The sequence below is a fragment of the Sebastes fasciatus genome, chromosome 11, assembly GCF_043250625.1.
Source record: "Sebastes fasciatus isolate fSebFas1 chromosome 11, fSebFas1.pri, whole genome shotgun sequence".
Taxonomy (NCBI): domain Eukaryota; kingdom Metazoa; phylum Chordata; class Actinopteri; order Perciformes; family Sebastidae; genus Sebastes; species Sebastes fasciatus.
Window position 1 is genome coordinate 15682135 of NC_133805.1, and position 26976 is coordinate 15709110.

Here is a 26976-nt window from a genome sequence, read left to right on the forward strand (position 1 = left end):
GTGAAGAATAAATAAATGTAATATGTACATGTGTGCAGTCTATAAAGTGGTATACAGTGTAAAGTGTGCCAGTGGTTAGAGTCCAAGATGGTTGCAGATAGTGTGTGTTTAAAGTTCTTAAAGTCCTCATAGCTCTCATATGGCGGTGAGCCTTGGTTGTGGAGCCTGATGGCTACCAGCATGAAGGACTGACCCAGTCGCTTTGTGTTGTGCCGAGGGGGGATGAGTCATAATAAAGGTTCATACATGTATTTTGTGTTTCTACTAGAACATGTTTACATGCTGTAATGACCAAAAAAAAACATTATTTTCCTATTGAAATGGACAACATGGTTGCTGGCACTTATATGCAGTCTTTTATTTTTGTTTCATCATCTGTGATCTCACCAACCTGTCTTTCCTGTTTTCACCTCACTCCCCAACTGTTATCTGATCCGCCTTTATGATACATTCCTTCCTCCTTGCTTGCATTCCATTTGCTTCAGTTTCTCTTCGACTTCGGGCCTTCATTTGCTTTGGACACACACTGATCTGATAACCTCTTTACACATCACTTCACTAGTTGAAATTTGTAAAGACGCAATACTGAATGCTAGAGAATAGATTCAACAACCCATGCCCTGATCTTTTGACAAAGAACACTGAGTCAACCCCATAAGGTTTTGTTTGAAGATGAAATGTCAAACTAGTGTTATATCATCCACACATAATAAATGAAAACAAGTGTTTAAAATGTATATTTTTATTTCTTTATGAGCTAGGAAAAAAGTAAACCAAATAAGTTTGTACAATGCAGAGGAGCAGAGAAATGATGCAGTATGGTGAGGGGTACAAGATGAACATATCTTGTGTATTCCAGGCTCTTGGTAGCTGGGAGATAGTCCCTTTAACAACTGATTCAGGCCGTGTTGTTGTTTGGATTATAGTTGACTAAATCTGAAGCAAGATCTCTGCTTCAAGTGTGGCAAATCCAGCTCCTTCAGAGTTTGCATTTTCTCAGCAATGACAAAACACTCAAATTAATCTTACAATGTTGACATTAATATAAAATAAGCAAATTACAGATGGTAATTACAGATGAATTGAGCAACGACACCATGCTTCTTCAGCTAAGGTGTGAAATGAACAGAGGGGTTCGGGGGAAGGCATGCTGTTAAATGGGAGGAAAAAAAAGCTAGAATAAACTCTTCATTTGTGGAAACCACCATATACTGAAATATAATAATAAAAAAAACAAAATAACTTACTGTAAATACAAAATAAATTCAAACCTTTAACTACAGGGCTGTGCTGGAACTTTTACAACTCCATTATTTTGTTTTTGCTTAAAATAAATGTGTATGTTGTTGAATGTGAACTCTTGGGTATGACTATAACCATTCAAGTGTCAAAAGCTTGGGTCAGTTTAACCCACATCATGGCAGAAAGGGCATATAAGCCCAGAACAGAGTACTCAATGCACACATAACTTCTTATCACACTATCATTTAACCACCCAGTCTGGAGGACAGAAGTACCCAGGGGGAAGCCCTTCAAGTATTAGTTTTTTCTTTGCCCCAATCCAATCCAAATAGTTTCTGCACAATTACCAAAGAACAGCAAATCTCAAAATAAACGACAGGAAAAAAGAAAACTCAAAGAACAATCATACAAAGGTAAGGAAGGAACGTTTCTTCATCTTTGAGAGATTATATTTGCTTAACAGTCCTCCAGGGGTTGCTGTTGACCATATTATTGGAACTCAGGAACTTGGACAAAACAAAGTAGTACTAGAGTAGTATTTAAATTATTTCCATGTGTTTGCAGTCTGCGAGATCGACGAGCGAGAGGGGATCATGTCCAGCAGGTACTCCCTCTGACGAGCGTCAACGGCGGCTGATGTCTTGTGACCTGTCAGGCTGGGGTTCACGTAAGCCATAGTGACTCCTGTGAACATGCAACAGAGAAGCGGGTCAAGGTGTGGAGCAAGCTGTATGCTGGCAGTTTAATGCCTTTGGAGTTGAATAAGAAAAAAGCAGTATGATTTCATAGCAACCCGTGTCCCCACAACATACAGACAGAAAGGAAAAATTACGAAAATTTCTACTCCAAGGTTTAGTAGTGACACCCAGGGAACCAATACACCACCAAACTGAGGGATTAAAGTAGGAAGATTGAGATCACTGGCAGCGGGAGAACTGGGGAGTGGGATTGCCTTGTCCGAAAACATTTCCTCCTTAACTGTATTATATTTTTTATGTAGTGTATGAGATTATACGAGAGGGCAACTTCTGTATAAGATAAGAAAAATTTGGACGTAGGACGTTCAAGGATTGCTTTTGGACCAGACAGGAATTTGAAAGAGAGCCGATGTCAGCAGGCCGGCTGGTATAAATGTGAGTCTACCTGTGTTGCTGTTGCTCTGCTTCTTCCATGCAGTGGATGAGGCACTACCTCCGCTGATATTCCTGCCGCCGGCGATTCCACTGCTGCTCACCTTTGAACTCTGGACAGAGCGGTGGGAAAAGTGGGCATGCTTACCTGGCCGACTGACCAAAGCTGCAGCCGCCACTGCACTCTGCAGCTGGGAGGAGGAGGAGAAGGAGTGGGGGGTGCCCCTCATCCCCAATGATGAGATACCATGGGACAGCTGGCCCTGGGAGCTCTGAGGGGGGAGTTAAGAAACACAGAGAGAGGGGTCTTGAGTTACAGTTGCATCAATTGCATAAATGCTTCCCTTTAAAATAAAAAGTGATTCCAACCTGCTTGATGGAGTGATGGTGAATCATGTTGGCTCCTCGACTGGCCTGGTGGAGGTGCTGGAGGGAGGCCGCTCTGGCGTGAGCCTGCTTCAGCTGCTGAGACACCAGCTTCTCTACTTTCATCGACGAAGAGGACGAGGAGCTACTGTGGGAGACCGGTGAGGACGTCTGCTGAAAAATACGCTGCTCTATTTCCTGCTCTTGTTGCAGTGCTTTGACAAACGCAGCTTTCAGCCTATTGGTATGCTCAGCTTTCAAAATCTTTTTCTGATTGGATGACATGCAGTGTTCACAGAGGAGTGCCCCGCCTTTGGTCTTGTCGTGCCTCCAGCGGCAGGTGAAGTCCGTTTTGCACTGGGTGCAGGTGAAGGGCTCTCTGGTAATGGTCTTGGACAGTGCTAGACCCGTCTTCCCTGGATGGAGAGAGATGGGAAAACCAGACGCACTGATTGAAAAAACGAACAGAGGTGCCTTTATGGTGTCACAGGTAGACAGATATTTAAACCTGGGTGAAAGTGGGGATATCCTGACTACATATGGACAATATTTCAATTCCATAAAAATGGACAGGTCAATTGCTAACGCTTTAGCTTTACCCTAACGTCTTAGACTGAAACTAATGACTATTTTTTATTATTGATGAATATAACAATTATTTTCTCAATTAATCATTGTATTAGTTGTGTAAAATGGCAATTACAGTTTACTACCGCCCAAGGAGGGATCACAAAATTGTGTGTTTAGTCCAACCAGCAGTCCAAACCTAAAGATATTCAGTTTACTATCATATGTAACAAACAAAAGCAGAAAATCTTCACAATTTAGAAGCTGGAACTAGAGGACGTTTGGCATTTTTACTGGAAAAAGTAACACACCTCTGTGGATGGTATCCAGCAGATTCTGTACCACTTCTTCCAGTCCCACCAGGTAGATGAACTCATTATTGGCTGCAGAGGGCAGGAAGTTGAACTCTGGTGCAGGGGGCTTGGGTGGGGGAATCTCCAGTAGGGTCTTCTCCAGTTGTTTGCGCAGGGCGAGTTTAGCTGCAGCTTGGCGGCTGGCTGGAGAGTCATTCACGCTAACCACGGACACACCGCTGCTTCCTGAGGAAGAGCCCTTCAAACTGGAGACCTTTGAAAAACAAGCAAAGACAGGAAAGAAACCAGACAGGTGTAAACATCCAGTCAAGGTCAGAATATGTTTGAATTGTCTGAGCGATACAGAAGTTACCAAAGAGCTGTTAGTGTTGATTAATTGCAAGGATCAAAGAACACTGACCAGACAGTTGGAGCCCTATTTAAAGGGACTGTTTGTAACTTCTAAATCACCCGGGTCGCTCGCATATGCGCGCTCGCTTGTGCGCGCTCGCATATGCACGCTCGCGTGTGGCTACGCTGTTCAGACAAGACTCCAACACAAACTACACAGAGGCACCAAAACTGCAAAGTTCTATCTAGTGAAGCCCGTCTTGCAAAACAGTGTTGGCCGCGGTCGGAGGACGCGGGGGAGACCGTAGCTTTGGTCTCCAGGGCCAGAGTCTCTGCTGTACTCTGCTCCTCTGCTCGCCTTCACTCAGCTCGCTCCACCTCACGTGCATGCGAGCACACTACACACTGCAGAAGACTTCGTAGCTCTGAGAATATCTAGTAGGATATTGGACGTTTGTGCAGAAATAAATGCTGCAGCTCCTCCAGACCAACAGAGGTTTTCCGTGTCTTGTGAAGTAACGGGGCTCCGCAGCGAGAAACGCTATCGTCTCCGACCGGGTGTCGGTGTCTCCCACTACCACTGGGAGGCTGAAGCAGGAAAAGCCAACACTAGGATCAGCATTGATTCATGGAGAGACCTTCATCTGGTCAGCTAACATTACTGCCAAGCAGGTGAAATATAGAGTGATATTGTGGTTTTAGCTGACGTGTGTCGCCTCACTGTGTTGAGCGATGCTCGTTCATGTCTATGTAGATCGAGCACAAGCTGCCCGACGCTGACTTTCGTTGACTTAACGACCACAGGTGTCGCTGTTAACAAGACATTTCTGATTCTTACAAACAGTCCCTTTAAGGCTTCTGTGACCATATAACAAATGTGCAAATATTAAAGAAAGCCACTTCTTGGCTAGAATTACACTGCCATACACAAGTGTAAAATCCAGTGGTTAATATATAATTATTAAAGCTTATAATACATTTATAACTATGGACCAGTTTTGCTTTGTTTTCATACAGGGGTTTGTTAAAGCTTCTTGTTGTACATAATGTCGGTTAAGTATAGCCTTCAGTGATTTATGTTCAGAGAAAAGCATTCATTCAATTCAACAGTCAACTGATGATTTAATCCACAGACACCTCCTGCCTCAGACAGTCTTCAGATAAACCACCTGCTCGGTCAACCAGTGTGAAGCTATCAGTCACTAAAGTTAGCCAGCTACTTCATAATGTTACCTTCACTTCAGTTTCCCAAAAGGTAAGGTCATTAGTAAACTCTATTTAATAGGTAACGCACTAAGATGACGGTCAGGCCACTGAAATGTTTCGTTATGTTAATGTTAGCATGTTCAACAGTTTAACCGAGCTAACTAACGTTTATGTTATAAACTAATTAGACTGGTAATTATATTTAGTTAACTAGTTTAAATCTGTAACATCACCTAACGTTTCTTCTGTCCTTAAATAATATAATAAAGTCCAAGCACCCTGTCAATTTAACGAAGACGTTAAACGGAATCAAATCTTAGTTTCCATGATTTCTAACGTTAGCAGCACATGCTAACCTAGCCTAGCTAACCTAGCTAGGTGAAGCACTTACTGCAGCTTCGTTACCAGGTTCAGAAACTCTTTCATGAACCTGAACATCGGGATGAACCCTCGAGCGCCCAGACCACCGCTCTCTTCGCTTCCAACGCCGATATAAAAGTAAAATAGCCACAAGTTTCCTTTTTCTGTCATCCATTTCTTCAGAGTTTAAACAAAGAGAACAGAAGCAAAGAGGCGAAACTCTTTTTTACAATGACCGCTGCGGTGGGGCTGCCGCCATTTTGGACTGAAGATTATAATGAGTCCATAGTCATGAATGTATAAAGAGATGTCAGTTATGGCAAGAGGTGGCAACTGAGATCCATAAAATAATGGGAATATAGTTAAAGTACTCATTCATTACACTATACTTTATGAAATTGTTTTACACAAAGATAAATATTTACTAAAGATTCTCTTGACAAGTAGTAAGAAAGCCATTACTCGAAAGTGGTTGCAGACTGATCCTCCAACATTAGACCAATGGAGGGGTATTGTAAATCAAATATATTGTATGGAAAGATTCACATTTATTTTAAGGCTTAAATTGGAAAAAAGTATTGAGTACTGGGTAAAATGGATTGTGTATTTAAACCATTGATTGAGGGTGTGACATTGTATATTAAGATGTATTTACAAAAATGTAATGTGACCTGACATTGTAACACCCATGATGACCTCATGTTCTTTGTTCTCAAATAAAAAAAGAGTTTAAAAAAAAAGGATATTTTTTTTAGGTAAATCAACTTCCCAGTACAAACACCTAAATATAGCCCTCATTTAAATCATTATGTCCTAAAGTTGTTAAATTCACTAATAGCTGGATCCAGAGTTATTTTCCTCAGCATAATGAATGACATCAGACCCACAGGACTGCACTGCCCTGGACGTTCATATGACATATACGGTTCTGTCAGCTTCCTGCTAGCTGTATGCGGCTGTTCTTCTAATACTGTGAGATTTCTTATTTTAAAATCAATTTAAAAGCGTTAGCATAAGGGATTTATGAAAGAATGTCAAATATTAACTTAATGTAATATTTTGAGATTGTGCACTTTTGTTACACCTCAAACTTGTAGAATTAATCAAAGAAAAAAAGAAATAAAAGAATTGCAATTGAGTACCAATTACCGGCATTAGTTTGTTGTTTTGTTGGTTTGTTTCTTGGTTTTTCCGTTTGGACGATATCTCCAAAAGTCCAAGATTGATTTGAATGATTTTTTTTGGAGGGGTGGATTGTGACGCAATGAACAATCCATTCGATTTTGGTGGCGATCCAATCATGACCCGGCTTCGGGAATTGTAATTGTAATAACTCAGCTCAGCCTGTGCATTAGCACCACAGGCCACCACAGGGGGGCAGCGACGTACATGAAACCTGCCTGGGTGGAGGTCTGCGCTTCCACCCAGTGCACTTCTAGTTTGGTATATGTTTCTGTAATTGTACTTAAAGATTTTTGACTGAAATGTAGTGAATTGAATGAAAATCCTTTTTGTACATTTTCTCAACCTGAACACAAATACATTTAACTGTAAACACATACTATTCAGGCAATACCTCTACCAGTTAATTTAATTGGATATTTTAGTCTTCCACCCTGGACTTTAACCTGAAAGCACCTGTGAAATACTGACCAGTGTGTTAGCACTATTGCCAATTCTGATGAAGCCTGAGTTGACCATGCCTCTCTGGATGTGGGTTACAGGGGCTGAGTTCCTGGGGCCCAACAGCAGAGGAGGCGGTCCTGAGCCCGAGCCTCCAGAGGCGGCCAACTGCTGCTGCTGCTGCTGCTGCTGCTGCTGGCGGAGAGCCTGGATCTGCTGTGGAGATACAGAGATGGGCTAACCAGGACAATGAGAGGGATGACACGGAGGGACATCACAGACAAAGGTAGTGGTGGACAAGGGAGGGGCATCAAAAGCACCAAGGCAAAGGGCACACACACAGAGAGAGAGGTGCAAAGAGAGATCATAAGTCTCAAGTTTAAGTGTAATTATTTCCCTGCAGATTGTCCCAGAGTGAAAAACAGCTGTAAGCTGCTACAACTCAGGCTATCATTGCCCTGACAAAGATATCTTTAAATATAAAAATACAATATCTTTGCGTGGTAATATTGTTAACATCTCCCCATGACTCACCTGCGCCCCTCTGACCAGAGGTGGCATTATAATCTGGGAGCCATGTTTGGACGACACCAGCTGCCCTCCTCTCACCAGCGGCGGAGGGATGACCGTGCCTGAACACCTGCCTGTCAAAATCTGGTCAGAGAAAAAACCCATCAGAAACGGCATCAACTACAGTATGAAGTTGCTGTCACACAGATACGCTGCCTGAGTGCATGAGTCATAGTAGAGCATTAACCTGCTGAGAGCCTTTATTGCTTGTAATTGTTCCACGAATTAGAGGAGGAGGAGCAGAGGAGCCGGACAGACCTGAGGACTGGAGAGGAAATGGAGAACGATATTAAACAACAAACAGGATGCTTGAAGTGGAAGCCTGTGTTGTGGGGATGTGCGACGCTTCGTGTGACCCTGTGTTGATGCGGGTAACAACCGTTTACCTTCTGGAGAGTGTCCTTCTGTATCTGGCTCTGTCGAAGTTTCTTCAGCAGCACCAGCTTGGCCTCCTCCAGTCTCAGCTCCTCCTTCAGCTGCTTAATGATGCGCTCCCTCTCCGCTGGGCTGCTCTTCTACAGATGACAACATCAGTTACACCACTCGATTTACAAAAGACAAAAGTACTTTCCAGTGACTAAAACTGTCCACTTACAGTCATGCATCTTGTGGGACATTGAAGCCCCGTCTACTAACTAATATTCAGTTGCTCTGAGTATCAATGACATGCCTTAAGTATAACTTAAATCTTTCAGGTTAGAAAATAACTTGGTCACACCATGGCCCAACTATACCAACTTGTCGTGTCCATTAGGGCTCTGCAATTAATTGAATTTCAATTTCAATTACGATTTTGGCTTCCAACAATTATGAAAACAAGATAATCGTCATAAAACAGTTATTGTGTCGCATTCTGATTCCTAATGACGCTCTCGTTTTGTCTTGTGTTATAAATCCAGCGCACGCCTTTCCTTTACAGTGGTGCGCTTTTGCCCCGCTCTGAGGGTCATAGATGTCTGCTCGGTGTGGGAGGATCCCCTTGTGTGAACTCTCCCCGGCGCTGGCTGGCCCTCGCCGGGCGTATTTCCTCCATGGTGGTGCGCGGCGACCGGCTCTAGGTCGGCTTGGAAAGACCCGGGGTGAAGGTGGCGCTTTACAGCAACCCTCGCAGGGCAATGGGTCGGACTGTCCTCAGTGTCGGCAACCTGCCCGACCCGTCTTGAAACATGGACCCTGTCTCGTTTGTCATCACTATTCATATCTATACAACCAATGTGTTTATGATTAAATTGTTTACCAGAGCACAAAGTTCTTCATAGATCTATCTTCTTGATTTTGCTCTCAAAGTGCATCAGACTGATGCATTTAACTTTAAAACGTGAGATACAAGATGTCGTTTCTAAATGCATGATATTTCCAAAGTCTATGAGTAATCACGACAAATAATCGTGATCTTAATATTGACCAAAATAATCGAGTAGCCCTAGTCTCCACATTTTTAAAAAAAATCCAAAAAGCTAATAGCCAAGGCCTAGGTTATGATTCAAACGTGTCTCAGGATCCATCTCAGTAGTAGTAGTAGTAGTAGTAGTAGTAGTAGTAGTAGTAGTAGTAGTAGTAGTAGTAGTAGTAGTATAGTAGCATGAAATGCACAACTTCTAACTTTGTGTATACATGTTTCTCACCATGAGCAGGTCTGTGTCCAGTTCCTTAAAGTGGCTCAAGCCGTTCATCTGTGGACTGGGGGAGTCGTTATCTGACAGGATGATGACATCGTCATCTTCAGAGGACGGAGGGCGCTTCTCCCTTTTTATACTGCTGGACAGAATAAGAACAATGGCATTCAAATTTAGATTCCAGTATTTTATAAATCAAGCACTAATACTGTATACAGTGGACACAAAACAGCATTACCGGTATATCGGTTATGGCAAAACTATTACTCAAATAAACTGTCAGGATGTAAAAGAATATATTAACATTTTTCCACAATGGAAAAAAGGTTATTTAATCAATTTCAACCTCTTAACATCCCATTTTCCCCTTTTATTTCCCCTTAGGTAGATGTAAGGTTGTCAACATCATCTTATTCCACATTATCTGACAGTATCACAAATATTCTGTTTCAGCTTGTTCCAGCTCTTTACTGAAACTTTATAAAATGTAGGACTTAATGTTTTGTGCAGTTGCACCGAAGTGTTCAAAATGCTTTATGTCTCATTTTATACACATTTACACAAAAGTTAGACAAATTAAGATATATTTGGTATTTTTCGAAAACGCTGGGATCTCCACTTGAATTTATAAAACTGTTATTTGGGTTTAAACAATGTGTAGCTGCACATTATGAGTTTGTGCTGACTTATCCAGTGGGGTTGAGGTTAAGAACATTTTAAGGCTGTTTGAGGCAAGATGAAGAAGTACACCTTCAACTAGCTCAAATATTAGAATCTATTAGTAACGTCTGTATTCACAGCGATCTGCTCCTCAACCACAAACATAATTTATGACTGGAGGTTAATCCGCTCCACTATAATCTAAAATCCAGACATCTCTCCTCCACACAGCTTCTCTTCATGTTGATGCTACACCAACAACAGAACCGTCCTAAATGCAGAGGAGGAGCCAGGTGGGGCTTAAAGCTCCAGTAAAGGTCTTTTAGCCACAATAAGACGGCTGTTTGAGAGCACCTATTTCCTGTTGAAACAGGATATTGTGGCAGCGCATTACAGTCGTCTGAGTCATTTGGGGGTGACCTGTATCAGGCTACATACGTCATTCAAAATGGAAATGAACGCATGTGGGAATCTTGGAGGCAGTTTGGATCAACCTTTATATATTACACATGTAGCTTCTCCTGCAAAGCGACTAGTTCAACTACGGGCCAAATGTGAGAGCGGATGACCTAAATTCTTTAACTAGAGGCATTAAAAAACTGAAGATCATGAGTAATGTTCCTCTAAAAAACAAGGATGGACTTGTGATTACACAGATTATGTGTTTTTATGAAGTCGGTAAAGTCTGTACACGACAACGTGAGGCCTGTCTCTCCTCGCCGGCCTCCTTATATGTGTGTGTGTGTGTGTCTCCTCAGGGCTTAGCGCCATCATCACTTCCTGTGGATTAATCACTACTCTTCCAAAGAAGTCACATGACCTCAAAGTCATTATCACGTGACACATTCACTTTTCCTCCTCCCCCCCCTGCCCTCGCTGTTCCTTCCACTGTGGAAACCATGGCAACAACCGGCTGGAACCGGTTTGTGACACACGGCTTCATTTTGTGTGAGTGGAGTTTTTAGGGTTCAGGTGCTGAGTCGGGGGAAAATGGAGGTAGACTAAAAGACAAAGTTAAACATCACCTCTGAGGACAACAACCCACTCACCCCCTCTACCCTGCATTGTAATTCAGGAGCATAAAAGTAACTTTAAACATTTTCAGTCTTTTTAGATTCAGATAAAGTGTAATACATCCTTTTGTACACTCTTAGAAGTGAGTTTTTCCTAACAAGAAGCCTGCAGCCTTTCTGCTCTCTAGATAAAGTTTCCATCATTACTTCTTTGACATATTTTTCATGTGGTTGTCACAGCTGAAGAGAGTTTACTATAAACCGTTTCTCACCCTCTGGAGGTGCTCATGTCCACGGGCTGCTCTCCCGTCTGAACTTCCACTTTAATGGTGGCCTTCACCTCGCCCGCAGCCATCATGCCACTGGACACCTTTGGCTCCGCCGGTCGGTCCTGGCTCTTTGTGTCCATAGCTGGCTCCGTCCTCACCTTGCTGGCTTTGTCATTGCAGTCAGTCCGATTGTCTGAGCTGGGTTCAACCGTCATCTGTTGTATCTGGGTCCGCTCCTGATCGTCCTTCACCGGCTTAGAGGCCAAAGGTAACGCTAAAGATAACGGAGACGGGCTCTGCCGTTCCTCCTGCTCTTTCACGTGCTCTGATCCGACCATAGTCCGGTTGTGATCCTCCTGTGCCAGTACAGAGTCAGGTTCAGGTTCAGGTTCAGTTTGTTCCTGTGTTGTAGTTTCAGAAGGGTCCAATTTAGGCTTTTTGCTTTCATTTTCATCATCAGAGGGTTCTACAGACCCCGGAGCAACATCCTTCTCCAGCGCCCTCTTCTGGCTGCGCGTCTGGCGGACAGCCTCCTCAGACATCCCCTGCAGATATAGGAAGAAATAACTCAATTATCTGTATTATTTTATATTTTAACATTTTTTATTAAAAGCAACAAATAAGACAGAACTACAATTGGCTAAATTTTCTGGAGAAAAATGTTAGGCGTGCTTGCTTAAGCCAAGTTCACACTACATAAGTTTCAAAGTCGTCAGATCACTGTACTGTTCACACTACGCAACTTGCTGTCTTGTATGAGGGGTGAGGACTCGATGAGGTCTCCAAATTGCGTTCCATCACAAAAACACAGGCGAGAAGTGACGGGCGTAGTCATGCTTGTTAATGTTGTTGTTGGCACAGGTGTTCAAAGAAATAGCCTGTTTCCACAAGTCTTTACTATTTCCCCTATGTAGATCTGATTATGTGTTATGTTCATTCTTGCAAACATCCAACACCCTGGGGTGCAACAACAACTTTGGTCCGTGTTGCAAATCCCTCCACCAGTTTTGGTTTCTTCTCAACCCGTGTCTCGCGTTCTCATTATCTGTAGCCCTGACAGACACCCAGACAGGTCCAGATACATAGCATGCTAGATATCTGGAATGTGTCTGCGAGGCACCGGCGAACCTCTCGGCTCCCGTCTTTGAACAGTTCACACATGGCGCTCGAGCACCCATGTGCGTGTGACAAGCTAACGCGGACCTGCCTCTGATCTGGGTCTTTTGTATAGAGAATCAGGGCTAAAGTCAAGTAGTATGAACGAGGCATTATGCTGAAAAAAGCAGGTGTAAACACCATAAATACGATAAAATGGCAATTGTTGAAAGCAGTGGAAATGTCAGCTGAAGTAGTTGAACCTGGCTAGCCATTGCAGATGTAAACCAATAAACAGGTTAACACGTAGGCCTAATGAAAAATGAATCTTTGCTTGTGAAATATTGTGAGTTGCAGTAAAGTTCAAACACTTAAAAGGAGTTGAAGTGTCAGTTTAAGTTAAAACATAAAACTTTTGTTTACAAGAAAACTCCACAGGGCCCCTTTAAGGTGTCAGTCCAAGCTAAAAACAGTTGCAAGTTTAAACCCAACAGGTAGTTTGGCTCCAACATTTTTCTATGTAAGTCCTGAAAGACGTTAGAAGAACATCTGAAGAGTAAGAGATGAAAGCAGCTGAAGTGAAGGACAAATACAAACACATCAACAAAAGTCTATTCATTTAGCTCTCCGCGACTAAGGAACCTCCTGCAATGTGTTCACTGAATTAATTAACTTGAACCAATACATTTGGTTAAAAATAAAGTTGATTACAGATGTTTGAAACAACAGCTGCACTGCACAATGTTTAAAAAGACAATTTAAAGCTCTGATTGTCACAATTTATTCCTGTGATGTTGACATTATCTGACAAACATACAATACAGAGCTATTATAATAATAAATTAAGTTGTGGTTGTGATTGTGGGCCTATCATTCTGAACTTAAGTAGACAAAACTGACCTTGAGTCAGCTGTAGGGGACACAGGGTGACTAAAATGGCGCCCAGACAAAACATGTGGGATAAGAAAGGTCACATGACCCAGATGTTGACTCAAGTATAATTCCAAAACATCCAATTATCCAAATGTCAGAGCAAACCAAAAACCAAAAGAAAGAAAAACTGAAAAAAAGATGGGAGTACTAAATAAGTACTCGATGTTCAGTGCAAAAAAAAAAGAAAAAACAACTGAGGATCACTTCACTGTTTTTTTTAAGAGGGATAACAACAAAAAAGTTGCTGCCATGCTGCGGTGAGACATCAAACAGCTGGAAAAACATGACAACGTCGTAATCACATCAGAGTTAAAAGGGACTTGGGGAATATCCAAAAATTAACTGGAGCATGAATTCTGTTAAAATATTCATAGTGACACATTAATCCAAGTATTTTAGTAATTTATGTAAGTGAAATTATTTTTTCATTCATTTCAGAGAGCTTGTGCACCAAAGAGCACCGGATCCATTACCGACTGATGTGCCCCCTGTACAACAAATTCTATCCCACCAGATGTTGACATGCCAGCAGACAGAAAGACAGAAAGTACATGGTAGGTACATACGGACACACACTATACCCCTACAGTGGCTGCTCTGAATCCCTCAGTGTTAGGTCAGAAATGAGAGGAGACACAGGTAGACCACGAGTCAATACATGTTTATATTTATGGTTTTGATAATCACATTGTATTGTGTGTATAAAGAACACCCTGCCTTTATCTGCACAATAACAAAAGAAATGTGTACTATAAGAGAGCCAACCTTACTATTGATAAATCAGTGGACTTGACTACCGCCGACTGCTGGCGTGAAGAGATATTTCCTCTCACGCAGACACAGAACGTCCGTGCTATCTGGCCGTCGGGTGTAGTCTTTGCGGGAAGTTCGGGATGCAACTTGTTGGCCAAAACAAAGGCGACATAAGACGACGAAACAGGCGGTCTTCGTCGCCACAAGTTCTCTGATGTCAGGTTGGTGTGTCCCCAGCTTTAGAAAGGGAAGGGTGACGGGGGGGTTACTCCGTTGGTTGCAATCTGCAACCTCACCATAAGATACCACTAATCCTTCAAACTGCTCCTTTAAACATGTACAGAAAAGAAAATGACTGGTCAGTCCAACACTGAGTGTGTTACATGCGCAATACTATCCCAATTATCATCAGAATTTAGGGAGTATCCTCATTGCGCAGTTTAACGTCCTACCATGTTAACACTTTACCAGGTTTCCTGTTACCTTTTGTAGACAAAAAACATGATGGTAAATGATGTAATGATTGTCAAAACGCTGAAATAAAGGGAAAGCACAACTGTGTTTATCCTCAGCTGCTGAGGTAACTCAGTAAGTACAGAAATGACACAAAGTGGTTCAGATGTCAAAGGATCAAGACACACCTGCACGCAGATGGTCAAAGACTGTTATGACCATGTAAACAGGGAAGTGAACAACCAGGTTTTTAATGTTCCAACTTCAACAAAACCAGGATAAGACTAAAAAAAATGGGCACACTATTGTGCAATCAAATCAAATATGTAAAAAGGTGAACACGTGCTGGCCCGTGTGGCATGCTGCAGGAGACGACCTGTGCTCTCAGTTCAGAATCCCAAACAGAAAGCACAAGTGACATTCAGAGACCGACTCAGACCGCCGCTATTTACGGGACGACCACAAAGAAGAAACACAGCACCGTTACGTCCTGAATCATATTCATGAATGTATGTTACAGAATCGAGGCCCGGTCCTTCCAAGTCTGCTGAGGCCGTCAGTCTGCCCAGCGACACGCTACAGGAAGCTATGGTTTTTTTTAAGGAGAAAAAAAAGGACTACAATTAACCCTTACAACCTACTACTTCTCAGTGAAACACACTGTACACACAGTCCTGCCCCCTCCTCTTCCTGTTCTCAGAGTGGTTATGGCGGCGAGCATAAAGCACACTCAGTGTATCCATGATGTACCTATATAGACTATACATGCAGAGTCCCAATGCAGCATGCAGAGCAATCATCTGATAACAGAGAGCCGACTAAGTTTTTTTTTTTTTAAATACTCTGACATCACTGAGACACACATGACATGACCCTTCCCAGGATTCAGTGGGACACAAAGCACTTTTCCTGAGAACTGGTTTAAACCGGTTGGCTAGTGTGTGTGTGTGTGTGTGTGTATGACTGAGAGAGAAGCTTGTTTTAACCCTTCAGGTGCCAGAGTAGACGCCGTGCTTCCACAGTGACGGCCATTACACGGCGTGTGTGTGTGTGTGCTGAGGAGAGCTGTGATGGCGTTTTTAATTCTCATGCTGTGAAATGATGCTGGGGGAAGAAGTTAGACGCGCCAACCCCCCCGACCTCATGCAGACACCGACCCTATCTTTGTAACGGGGTATCTGAATGGCTGACAGGTTTCACATTTCATCTCCATGGCAGTTTACACACATTTCCATCAAGCCCACACACACACACACACGTATGTCGGATCAAACCCCCTACCACTCAAGAACCTGACATCACATGCAACCAGTGCAAAGGCTCTGAAGGCATCCAAAACTGAAAGGAAAACTCAACTTTACACTTTAACTCTACGTATGTACACAAAGTTAACATACAAGTAAACTGACTGTGCACTAACACACATATTAAAGAGCCACACTGCCCATTTCAATATTACATTATTTCTATCAATGTGGTTTTAAAAGTTTCAGAGTATGATTATCAGAATTATCTCGCTACACAATATTATCCTGATAAATATTCAAATAAGATGGAAATCCTCGAACAGCATTTAACGACACTGTAAAGACGCCATTGTACTGTGTGTTTGGTGGTGCGTTCATGGTGATGTGTCCTTAAGTTTGTTGGGCTGCTGCCTTTGGCTGTCACTCTCATAGCACTAGTTTTCCATCAGCAGTTCTTTCTGGCATTATTTCTCTGCCTTTTCCCAGCATGCTGTTTGGTCTTCCATTGTAGGAGAGGGCGTTATTTCTGTAAAACGGGAATAAACGGCACACTAAGTTGAGATACGTGCCATGATATGTATTTACAGTAGGGGTGTAAGAAAATATCAATACACATGAGTATCACGATATTATGTTTTGCGATACTGTACCGATTCTCCAAAATGCTGTATAGATTTTCACCAACCTCTTAATAAATCTGACGCCCCGTCGGCGGACCCGGACGCTATTCTGTCTTTTGGAGGTTGTAACGGTCACTTTTAAAGCTAGAGTGAAGACACTGGCATATTATGAAACTAGAAAACCTAAGAAATCCATTTGTACCAACCAACCAACCATTTTGGGGAGGAAAAACTGGCAAGGCCATTTTCAAAGGGGTCTCTTGACCTCTCACTTCAATATATGTGGATGAAAATGGGTTCTATGGGTACCCACGAGTCTCACCTTTACAGACAAGTCCACTTTATGATAACCACATGCAGTTTTGGGCAAAAAACATGCAGGTTCTTGCATGCAGTATAAATGTGTTCTTTTTTACCATGTTTGTCATCTTATCATTAAGCTATGACAATTAATTAGAGTTTATAGGGCTCTAATATACAGTACATGTAATAATTCTTAACCAACAGCACGTTAACTGTAGATACTGCTTACGTTTTTTATGCTAAAAAAGGTCTGATCTAATATCTCATTATTGCTCTATTTGGTTAACTGATAGTACAGCCTGTTTGAAGACTTTTCAAAAGTTCTAATCTAATCAAACTCAAACCTCCCATTATCATTTGCAGTGTAATTCCATATATCCATAACCATATTATTATATTGCACTGTGCAGGTACTTGACTCTTGGCGAGTGTGGCTTTCACCAAGGCAGAATACTTGTACTTTAATCTGGTATCAGGTTGCTACCACTATCAGGGCGCCGCTCATCCGTATCCACAGTTTATCTACACCGGTCTTGTTTTCTGCCGAGTGTCTTTTCTTCCTGCCCCGCAGTGGTTATTTATCTAGTCACTCGTGGATCATGTCAACCATCAGTCACTCAATCATCCTTCATTCATGCTGGCAGACTCACTCTCAACCATCATTGATGTCTGGCTGCACATACAGGGTGCATTCAGCATGTTATTTACCCACTGACCGACCTTTAACCTGTGAAAACATATTTCTACACTGCACCGGGTGTTCAGAAAACTGTGCCCGGTCATTGAACTGCTGCACTGGCAAATTATTCTTATCAATTATCTGATTGGATCTGTCAGAATAACAAATGATAGCGATGATGATGATGGTCTCCAAGCATCAACTAGTAACAAAACCTTCACAATAAAATTATCTAAGCTGGTTTGATTGAACAATCTAACTTTGGAGCTGATCACTGGCTTGCTCAATGACATAACTTGAACTCTTAACAAGTCAGTGCTTTATGGAGCAACTAGCACCACTGTCTACACAAAACAGGCAGAAAAAGGCAATCAGTGCTGCTGCCTATATATTTGATGAAGTCATGGAGGCTTGACTAAACAGCTGCCCTGTGACCCCTGCAGTCATGTGCAGCAGCTTAAAATGTGTCCAGCAGACGACCATTTCCAGAACAGTGGCTGATTACACAACTCTGCTCTGGATCGCTCTTATGTGTGATCACCGGAACAGTGATTTCTGGAAAACAAGGCAGAAACTTCTGAACACTTTCTGACTCACACTTTGTCTTGTAATTTTAATACTATGAATACACTGGGTCATGAGTCACCCCGGGATGGTGGATAGGACTACCAGTGGATGTACAACTTCAACACTGTCTGTCATAACAGGTAGTAGCTAGTGGGTATTGCCGTTGTCAAAGCAAAGCATTCTCCTCTCTTCTGACCTGTGTTAGCCAACCCTTTTCTCTAAAGGCAACCTGTATTTTGTTCACAGTGACAGCTTATAAACAATGCAACAGGTTTTTAACATGCAAATAACACTTTTCAGGGTCTTTGTCCACATGGACAACTGACTGTTTATTCCAGATCTCCACAAAGAGGCAATAAAGTCTCCTCACTTTACCACCATTCCAGCCTCAGTCCACATGGCAGGCACAGTACTTGGTTTTAAGTGGCTTTGTTGTGCACAGGTCCTAATTAACCAATGGTCATTGATTACTGATAAAGATGTTAAATATATTTGACAAAAGCAACAGTTAGCTGATTGACAGAAAATTAATCCGCAACAACTTTTGATAATCAACCGATTGTTTAAATATTTCAGACAAAAATGGCCCAAATTCAAAAATATTGTCTAGTTTTCTTATACTTCCATAATAGTGGACTTAATATTTTGGATTCTGGACTGTTTTGGTTGGACAAAACAAGACTTCTGAAGATGTCCCCTTGAACTCTGGTAAACTGGGATGTATCACAATTTGCTATCACCTTATAAACCAAGCAATTAATATCGTGACTGAAAAAGTCGGATCAGTGCATCCCTATAAATAATCAGCGCATTATTAAGCGATATTGAAAGTGATGGTTTACTGCAGCCCAAACAACAACCATAATCTCTGAAATATATAACATTAACCAATGAAAGAAATAATTAATGTAACAACTTAAAGCCATTCATGTGTTCATCTACTTACTCCTTTTTTATTAGTCTGATTCTGAGCATACTTCAGATCGAGTTGTAGACTACATTATTATGATTGTCAGTGAGAATATTAATAATAACAGTAAGGGCCAAAAACATCATCAAGGACATCACTCATCCCGGACACAAACTGTTTAAGCTCCTCCCATCAGGCAGGCGCTTCAGATCAATCCGCACACGCACAAACAGCTTTTTCTCCAACTGCCGTAAACCTCCTGAACTCTGACATCTCCTCTGTCTGAGCTGAACACGTGCAATGTAAATGTGCAATAACACGTTGGTCACTTTTGTGTCACTTTTGTGCAATGTAAATACTGTAAATCTACTGTTACGGATATGTGCAATAACATATGCTGATCACTCTGTGCAATAATTATATAATTATCTGACGGACACTTCGTGCAATAATCTGGCAAAACTGTCATCTCATACATATTGTATTTTTATCTCTTTTTTTATTGTATTATCTTTTCATTAACACCTATGGAATTGTCATAATCTAATTTCGTTGTACTACACAATGACAATAAAGGGCTTGAATCTTGAATCTTGATACTATGTAATAAAACCGTAGCAAATCTAAAAAAAAAAAAAAAAAAAGTTTAATTAAGCTTGAAAGTCTTAAACTATTACAAATAAAGTTAACAGCATGCAGCAGCCAGTGCCTCCATAACAACACCATGCAAAATGCTGCATGTACTTTTGTATCAACAAACCGGCTTCCGTCACATCCAATCATTAAATATTAAAAGCTTTTAAATGCATCCGTACAAATAAACAGACAATGTAGTATAAACTGGTTTGATGGCCACAGCTTTTAGTCCTGAAGCGCTGCAAACTGGTGTGACTGTGGTGATTGTATTAATATTGCACTATCTCTTTTTTTTATGCATTATCTTTTATATTTTTAATATTTATATTGTACAATCTCTTTTTTTATTGTATTATCTTTTCATTGGCACCTATGGGATTGTCACAATAGCAATAAAGGGCTTGGATCTTGAATCATGATACTATGTAATAAGACCATAGTAAATAAAAAAAATGTAAAAAGTGAAACTATTACAAATAAAGTTAACAGCATGCAGCCAGTGCCTCCATAACAACACCATGCAAAATGCTGCATGTAGTTTTGTATCAACAAACCGGCTTCCGTCACATCCAATCATTAAATATTAAAAGCTTTTAAATGCATCCGTATAAATAAACAAACAATGTTGTATAAACTGGTTTGATGGCCACAGCTTTTAGTCCTGAAGCAAACTGGTGTGACTGTAGTGGCTGCAAATGTGAATGTGTGTGCGTGTCTGTCTGAGAGACAGAGTGTGTGCGGTGTGTGTCAGTGTGTGTGTGTGTTCAGCTTTAAGAGGAGGAAGACTACGGTTGTCACAGAGAGAGAAGTAGGAAGATTAGCTACCAGATAGCAGAACCAACACTGGTGCCAGGGGGGCTTAAAGCAGCGTCCACCACCACCATTAACTAACATTACAGGCCACCCCAGTACAAGCATCCAAACACACAACTCAGCCCCTTTAACAACACTAAACCCAGCCCACACTACATGTGCAACTAGCCGGCTTTTTTTTAATTATTATTATTGACACCGCCGCCTCGGAGCTAACATTATAGCTAACATCGACACAAACACAAAAACACGTAACGTCTGTCTGTAGCGGTTAACGTCTGTAGCCGTTAACGTCAACGGCTGGCTGGAACGTCAACGGCTGGTACAGAAAGTCAAAGTAGTGAAACTCCTCCATCAACATTGACCCACAGAACCGAGCCAGAACCGTTGACCTGGTTTGCACCCCGATGCGGGACAACCATCGGGCTCAAAAAGCAGCCACAAACTTTTACCCTACTGCCCTAAAAAAGTGAGCCTGTATATGGGGCTCATTTAACGTTACCTGGGTGTCCCCTCCCGAAGAGAGAATCTCATCGACCGGCCCGGAGGACTGAGCGTACCGCCGCCGGAGAGGAGAGGAGAGGAGAGGAGAGGAGAGCCGTTGGCGACGTTAACGTTTATAATCCTTACCTCATTTAACCACTTCTACCGCACATAATCAACATCATAGGAGCTGAAACGTAAAATAAAATGATCTTTTTAGGCGGAGAGAGCCCCCCCTCCTCCTCCCCGGTGCTCAACCTTTGGCTCTGCGGAGAGAAGTGTTACTTTTCAACAGCCCATCAGCTTCTTTATCGTCACAGATAGGTGGTGGTGGTTGAGGAGGAGAAACCTGGCTCCTCTCTCTCTCTCTCTCGACGAGATTCACTCACTAACAAAAACTTCTCCAGTCAACTTACTCGGTCTCTTTGTCGCCCGTTCTTCGCCGATGGTCGACCAAGGAATGTTTAATCTGCAGTTAACCTCGATAAATCGTTGCCTTTTTTTTTTAAATCCAGGGGATATCCTCTTTTTTTTTTTCGGCCCTCCCCACTGCCGCGTCTGTTGCCAAATAATGCGCCTCAACACACACATGGAGCCGCCGCTGCGTCCTCTTTAGTGGGCATGCGCACCTCGGCGTACCAGGACGACCGGATCACATCATGTTAAAACCACTGACCACCAAAAGGGCCAACGCAGGACGAGCATGTCAGGGGGCTCCTAGGGGTGACCCATCACTGTACCAGCAAGTACAGAGATCCCCTCCAACACACACACACACACACACACACACACTCATCTTGTAACAATGAGGAACTAGAAACATTTAAGGCATCATCACACATTTCCCCCAAAACAGCATCGCCTCCTAACATACAATAAAGAACCAACCTCAGGTCAGGACTCAAAATCACTTTATAGCCAGTATGATGAGCACACTGGATTTAGTTATACCAAAAACATTAAAGGGACTGTTTGTAAGAATCAGAAATGCTTGTTAACAGCGACACTTGTGGACGTTAAGTCAAGGAAAGTCAGCGTCGGGCTCGCGCTTGTGTTCGCTCTACACAGACATGAACGTGCATCGCTTAAAACAGTGAGGCGACACACGTCAGCTAAAACCACAATATCACTCTATATTTCACCTGCTTGGCAGTAATGTTAGCTGACCAGATGAAGGTCTCTCCATGAATCACTGCTGATCCTCGTGTTGGCTTTTCCTGCTTCAGCCTCCCAACCGCGGTGGGAGGGAGACACCGGCACCCGATCGGAGATGATAACGTAATTCGCTGCGGAGCCCCGTCACTTCACAAGACACGGAAAACCTCTGTTGGTCTGGAGGAGCTGCAGCATTTATTTCTGCACAAACGTCCACTGTACATTCACTAGATATTCTCAGAGCTACGAAGTCTTCTGCAGTGTGGAGTGTGGGCGCATGCACGTGAGGTGGAGAGAGCTGTGAGTGAAGGCAAGCATGCAGGCAGAGGAGCAGAGGAGCAGAGTACAGCAGAGACTCCGGCCCTGGAGACCAAAGCTACGGTCTCCCCCGCATCCTCCGACCGCGGCCAACACTGTTTTGCAAGACGAGCTTCACTAAATATAACTTTGCGGTTTTGGTGCTTCCATGTAGTTTGTGTTGGAGACTTGTCTGAACAGCGTAGCCACACGCGAGCGCGCATATGTGAGCATGCATGGGACACCGACCCGGGTGATTTATACGTGTAAGAAGTTACAAACAGTCCCTTTAAGGCATCATCACACATTTCCCTAAAAACAGCATCGCCTCCTAACATACAATAAAGATCCAACCTCAGGTCAGGACTCAAAATCACTTTATAGCCAGTATGGTGAGCAAGCTGGATCTGGTTATAACAAAAAACATTAAGCATATGACGATCGGAAAAACATGCAACATGCAGATCAAAACCAATTTACACAGTAAACAGTGGACAAACATGCCGTGCACAGAGCATGCAGCACTAACAGTGCACAACTGATATAGCCAGGAACCAAGACTGGTCCCTCGACCCCCAGAGGGCCCTCCAAAGTTTTTTTTTTGGTAATCTGATTAAACCTGCAGTAGGCAGAATATTTTTGGCATCATTGGGCAAAAATTCCATAATAACCTTTCAGCATATTGTAATTCAAGTGTTCTGAGAGAAAACTAGACATCTGCACCTCCTTACGGCTCTGTTTACAGGCTTTACAAGATCTAAAAACATTGGCCAATCACAGGTCATTTCAGAGAGAGTGGTTTCTATTGGCTGTGCTCCGGCTGGTGGGCGGTGTTTGGAATTTCCTCAACTGATCTCAACATGGCTGCCGGGTCACAAACTTTGTCATTTTACAGCTAAGCAGTACACTACAAGATGTTTCTGAAAACATTTGAGGGGAGAATTGGGCATTACAGTGACAGAATATTGATTCATATTTGATCAGCTCTGCCTAGTTTGACCGTTTGATCAGAGTTTGCGAGTGATTGACAGCTGCTCAGAGACGGCAGGCTCCAGCTCGGCTCTGATTGGTTGTTTTCCTCCAGTCTGTGAAATCTTGCAGATGCCATTAGGAGCACCGGAGGACACAGAGGAACATGATTTTTTTTTCAGATTACCTGTCTCGTGCACTACTGTCAGGATATAGTGAATGTTTTATAAAAATAACTTTTTTTAATCATATTTGGTCCAATTCTACCCACTGCAGCTTTAACTGCTAATTTGTTTGGGAACTTGCACCACCAAAGCACAATATTTTCAAATGTGGATCCTTTATTATTGTATAATCTTGTATAGTAAATCTAGGTTTAAGATCTAATCATTTAGTTTATATTGAGCTCACATGTTCCTAAATAAAGATGTGTTAAAAGGGACTGTATGTAACTTTTTACACGTATAAATCCTTTTTTTTTGCAAATGAGGGAGCAGGTTGTAACCGTAACCTAAAAAAAATGAGACCTTCCGTGACTTTCTTTGTTTCTCTATCAGCCTATAGATTGCTTTTTATGTGAAGGACTCGGGTCGGTGTCCCTGCGTATGTGACGTCATGCGTGCTCACGAGTGCCTACTCTCTTCAGCGCAGCTACAGGGATAGTTAACGATAGCTAACGGTTGGTTAGAAACGGAGTCTGCTAACGCAAACAAACAACCGGCCCCCATCACAACTCAGACTCCAACATAAACTCCACAGAAGCACAAAAAAAAAGTTATATCTAGTGAAGCCCATCTTGCAAAACAGGAATATGACCGACATCGGGCGAATACTAGTGTTGTGTGGGTGTGTTTGCACGTGGGAAGTGAGTGGTGAAGCAAGAGAGAGAGAGTGGCGACGGAAAAAACAGGCAGTGGAGTTAGTTTAGCTTTGAGAATATCAAGTAAATGTACAGTGAAAGTTGCAGTTTGTGCAGAAATAAATGCTGCAGCTCCTCAAGACCAACAGAGGTTTCCCGTGTCTTGTTTCCAGAGTGACGTGACGGGGCTCCGGAGCGAGTAACGTTATCGACTCCGGACCAGGAGATCAGAACTACGGTGTCTCCCCTTTGTCTTCTGACCACGGTCGGGAGGCTGAAGCAGGAAAAGTTATCGACCGTGCCTTCGATGCAGGGCGGGACCTTCGATTGGCAAGCTAACATTTCAGCTAAGCATGTGAAACTTATAGTGATGTTGTGGTTTTAGCTGCTAATGTTGCTAACGTTAATCAACATGATGCCTTTCAATCACGTTCAGTCTGGTGTGTGTCGCCTCACTGTTTTTGACCGATGCTCGTTCTCTGACTACGAGCGCCAGCAACAGGACGATGACTGTCGTTGACTTAACGGCCACAGGTGTCACTGTTAACAAGCCATTTCTGATCCTTACATCTGGCCCCATTAAGGAAATTACTCCCAATAACTGACACACCGTAACCCTGAGGCCATGTATAGTCTTCTGTAGGCATTATACTGGATGAAAACACTGAGGATGGGAGGTGGGGAAGTCATTACCTCCCACACTCAAACTTTTTTGAAGCTTCATGAGCACAGGCTCTCAACAGGGACCTGCATCATCATCACATTCGGATCCTTATCCCAATCTCAGCATCACATAATTACCTCATGTCTCTTAAGGAGCTACGCTAGCATCACATATGACTCCCTGACGCCACATAAAAATCCAAACCATCAACCCCAAACACAGTATTTACGTCTGACGCTATCATAGCGATTAAAAGAAGGGGTTCCATTAATAGCTTGCAGTTACAGTCAGATCCATACATGCAAGTCCAGAGCACACACGGCAGGGTTACTACGTCAGAAGTGTCAGAATCGGCTCCATAAAGGATCCAACTGGCTGCCTCTTTCATGGCATCCCTTCAAAGCATCCCTGTGAACTGAACTAATCCTCTGTCATCCACACAAACACCCATGGAAACGCACAAACACACACTATGTGTTTGAAATAGTATAAGTAATAGACTGAAGTGGGTAGGGGGCTGCTGGTCTCTAACAGGTGGGGGGTTGATGCTTTGTCAGCGTTCTTTGTTGCTGTTCTTTAAATGACAAAAACAAGCTCTCTCTAGATGATGCTGTGTCATCAGGTCTGATTGTTTCCGTCCTCTCATCCTACCGCTCCATCTCCTGAGACTACAGATCGTCTCATATAAATGCAATCAAATCTGCACCAAGGGGTCATCTTCTCATAATCACCTCGCCCAATGCAAAAATTAAACAACACTCTGGAGTTTATAGGTAATGATGAATCTTTCTGTAAATATTGTCACTGGTAGATGTTACCTCAGCCAGAAATAACTGAATCAGAGCCAGCTTCATTTGACACTGAGGTCATGTCCTCAGTATCTTTTCTGGGATTTATGGTCATTTTCAGCAACCTGAGGGGAGTTTACATCATAGCAGAGTGGAGGGTGTTGTATGATGACCCTGATGAAAGCCACAAGTCAGTCACGGAAGTTTACAAAGACCAAATTGCATGGCAACCCATCCAACATTTGTTGAAAGGGAAAGTCAGGGGATCACCAAAATCATCAGGATTTCCTCTTCTGGGGTACGGGAATCTTTTTGCCAATCTGAGACATTTTATTAGATAAAAGGTCATTAGGATCTATCCTCTGGGGAACATGGGTGACTGTCTGTACAAAATGTTATGGCTATCCATCCAGTGGCCGTCAAGACATTTCACTCAAAAACAAAAATGTCCGAAATCACGTAGTGGCGCTAGAGGACAAGTCAGGGGATCAGTAAAGTCATCAGGATTCATCCTCTGGGGGGCGTGAAAATTTCAAAATGTCCTGTAACTATTTCCTCACCAGAATAGGATTCCTGGTTTTGTAGGGAAGGCTCTTAAATAGAATTGAAAGGTCCCATATCATGCTCATTTTCAGGTTCATACTTGTATTTTGTGTTTTACTAGAACATGTTTACATGCTGTAATGTTAAAAAAAAACTTTATTTTCCACATACTGTCAGCCTGAATATGCCTGTATTTACCCTCTGTCTGAAACGCTCCATTTTAGCGCATTTTGACGGAATTGCAACAGAATTGTGTTGCCTGGCAACAACTTGGGTCCATGTGTTCTTCCTGTCAGCTGATGACATTCACATACATTGCAACCAGGAGTAGACTGGGACACATTTATAATGTTTACGTCTAAAATTGTGTCAAGGGTCTTAATATTGTATATTCGTGACATCACGAATGGGCAGAAATCCTGACAGCTTGTTTCAAATGCAGAGTTTCTGAATACGGGCTGTGTGTATTTCCCTGTGGATTGAGTGTTTCGATACTTTCACAGTATTTATATAGGACTTAAGCCTGCTTTATAATAAAAAAACATAAAAAAATCTTTTTTATAATATGGGACCTTTAAAATGTAATATTGAGAAATATTTACAGAAATAATTACCAAGTCTGTCACAGTTAACACGCTAATAACGCATTAATGCAAATTCGTTTTAACGCCACTAATTTCTTTAAAGCATGAACTTGTGATTTTTAGGTTGTAACCTTAGGTACTGACATATGAAACTAGAAAACCTAAGACATCTGTTGGTACCAACCTTGTCACACTAGCTTGGTGTGAAGAAGGCTAAATATATATATACAGTATATATATATTCTGTATATCTAATGGGACAGGCCAGAGTCAGTGAGCAGGTCCTGACCAGGTGAAGGGATCAGCAGCTCTGATCAAATGAAACAGAGGTAAGATCATCCTCCTCCAGCCAGCCTCTC

At 42.4% G+C, this 26976-nt stretch overlaps 1 protein-coding gene and 1 long non-coding RNA gene across 17 annotated transcripts; one reads left to right on the forward strand and one right to left on the reverse strand.

The window, feature by feature from the left end:
- Window positions 1–726: 726 nt before the first annotated feature.
- Window positions 727–21431, reverse strand: LOC141777073 (transcriptional repressor p66-alpha). 16 transcript variants are annotated; one of them, XM_074651019.1, is made up of 11 exons: window positions 21175–21431; window positions 11270–11811; window positions 9334–9463; window positions 8095–8223; window positions 7896–7973; window positions 7673–7792; window positions 7169–7351; window positions 3617–3872; window positions 2742–3154; window positions 2386–2644; window positions 727–1926 (listed from the first exon to the last, which is right to left on the reverse strand). In XM_074651019.1, exons 2-11 carry the CDS (start codon window positions 11806–11808, stop codon window positions 1787–1789), a joined length of 2247 nt encoding a protein of 748 aa, XP_074507120.1. In that variant the 5' UTR covers window positions 11809–11811; window positions 21175–21431; the 3' UTR covers window positions 727–1786. The 16 variants fall into 16 exon arrangements, with proteins under 16 accessions (XP_074507120.1, XP_074507113.1, XP_074507126.1 ...); XM_074651012.1 differs by having other exon boundaries at window positions 7169–7375; XM_074651025.1 differs by having other exon boundaries at window positions 2521–2644; window positions 7169–7354; window positions 21175–21430.
- Window positions 7262–26819, forward strand: LOC141777089 (uncharacterized). The gene is made up of 3 exons (XR_012595842.1): window positions 7262–7424; window positions 13733–13848; window positions 24212–26819. It is a non-coding gene; the product is annotated as an uncharacterized LOC141777089 (long non-coding RNA).
- The last annotated feature ends 157 nt before the right edge of the window (window positions 26820–26976 follow it).

Excerpts from the sequence above, each read along its gene's own strand:
- LOC141777073 (XM_074651010.1), bottom strand. The coding sequence starts at position 11,808 with ATGTCTGAGGAGGCTGTCCGCCAGACGCGCAGCCAGAAGAGGGCGCTG. Across the intron at positions 9,467-11,269 it reads GACATGAGCACCTCCAGAGG|CAGTATAAAAAGGGAGAAGC; the intron begins GTGAGAAACGGT and ends TATTCTGTCCAG. Across the intron at positions 7,376-7,672 it reads CTCTGGTCAGAGGGGCGCAG|CCCATCTCTGTATCTCCACA; the intron begins GTGAGTCATGGG and ends TGTCCTGGTTAG.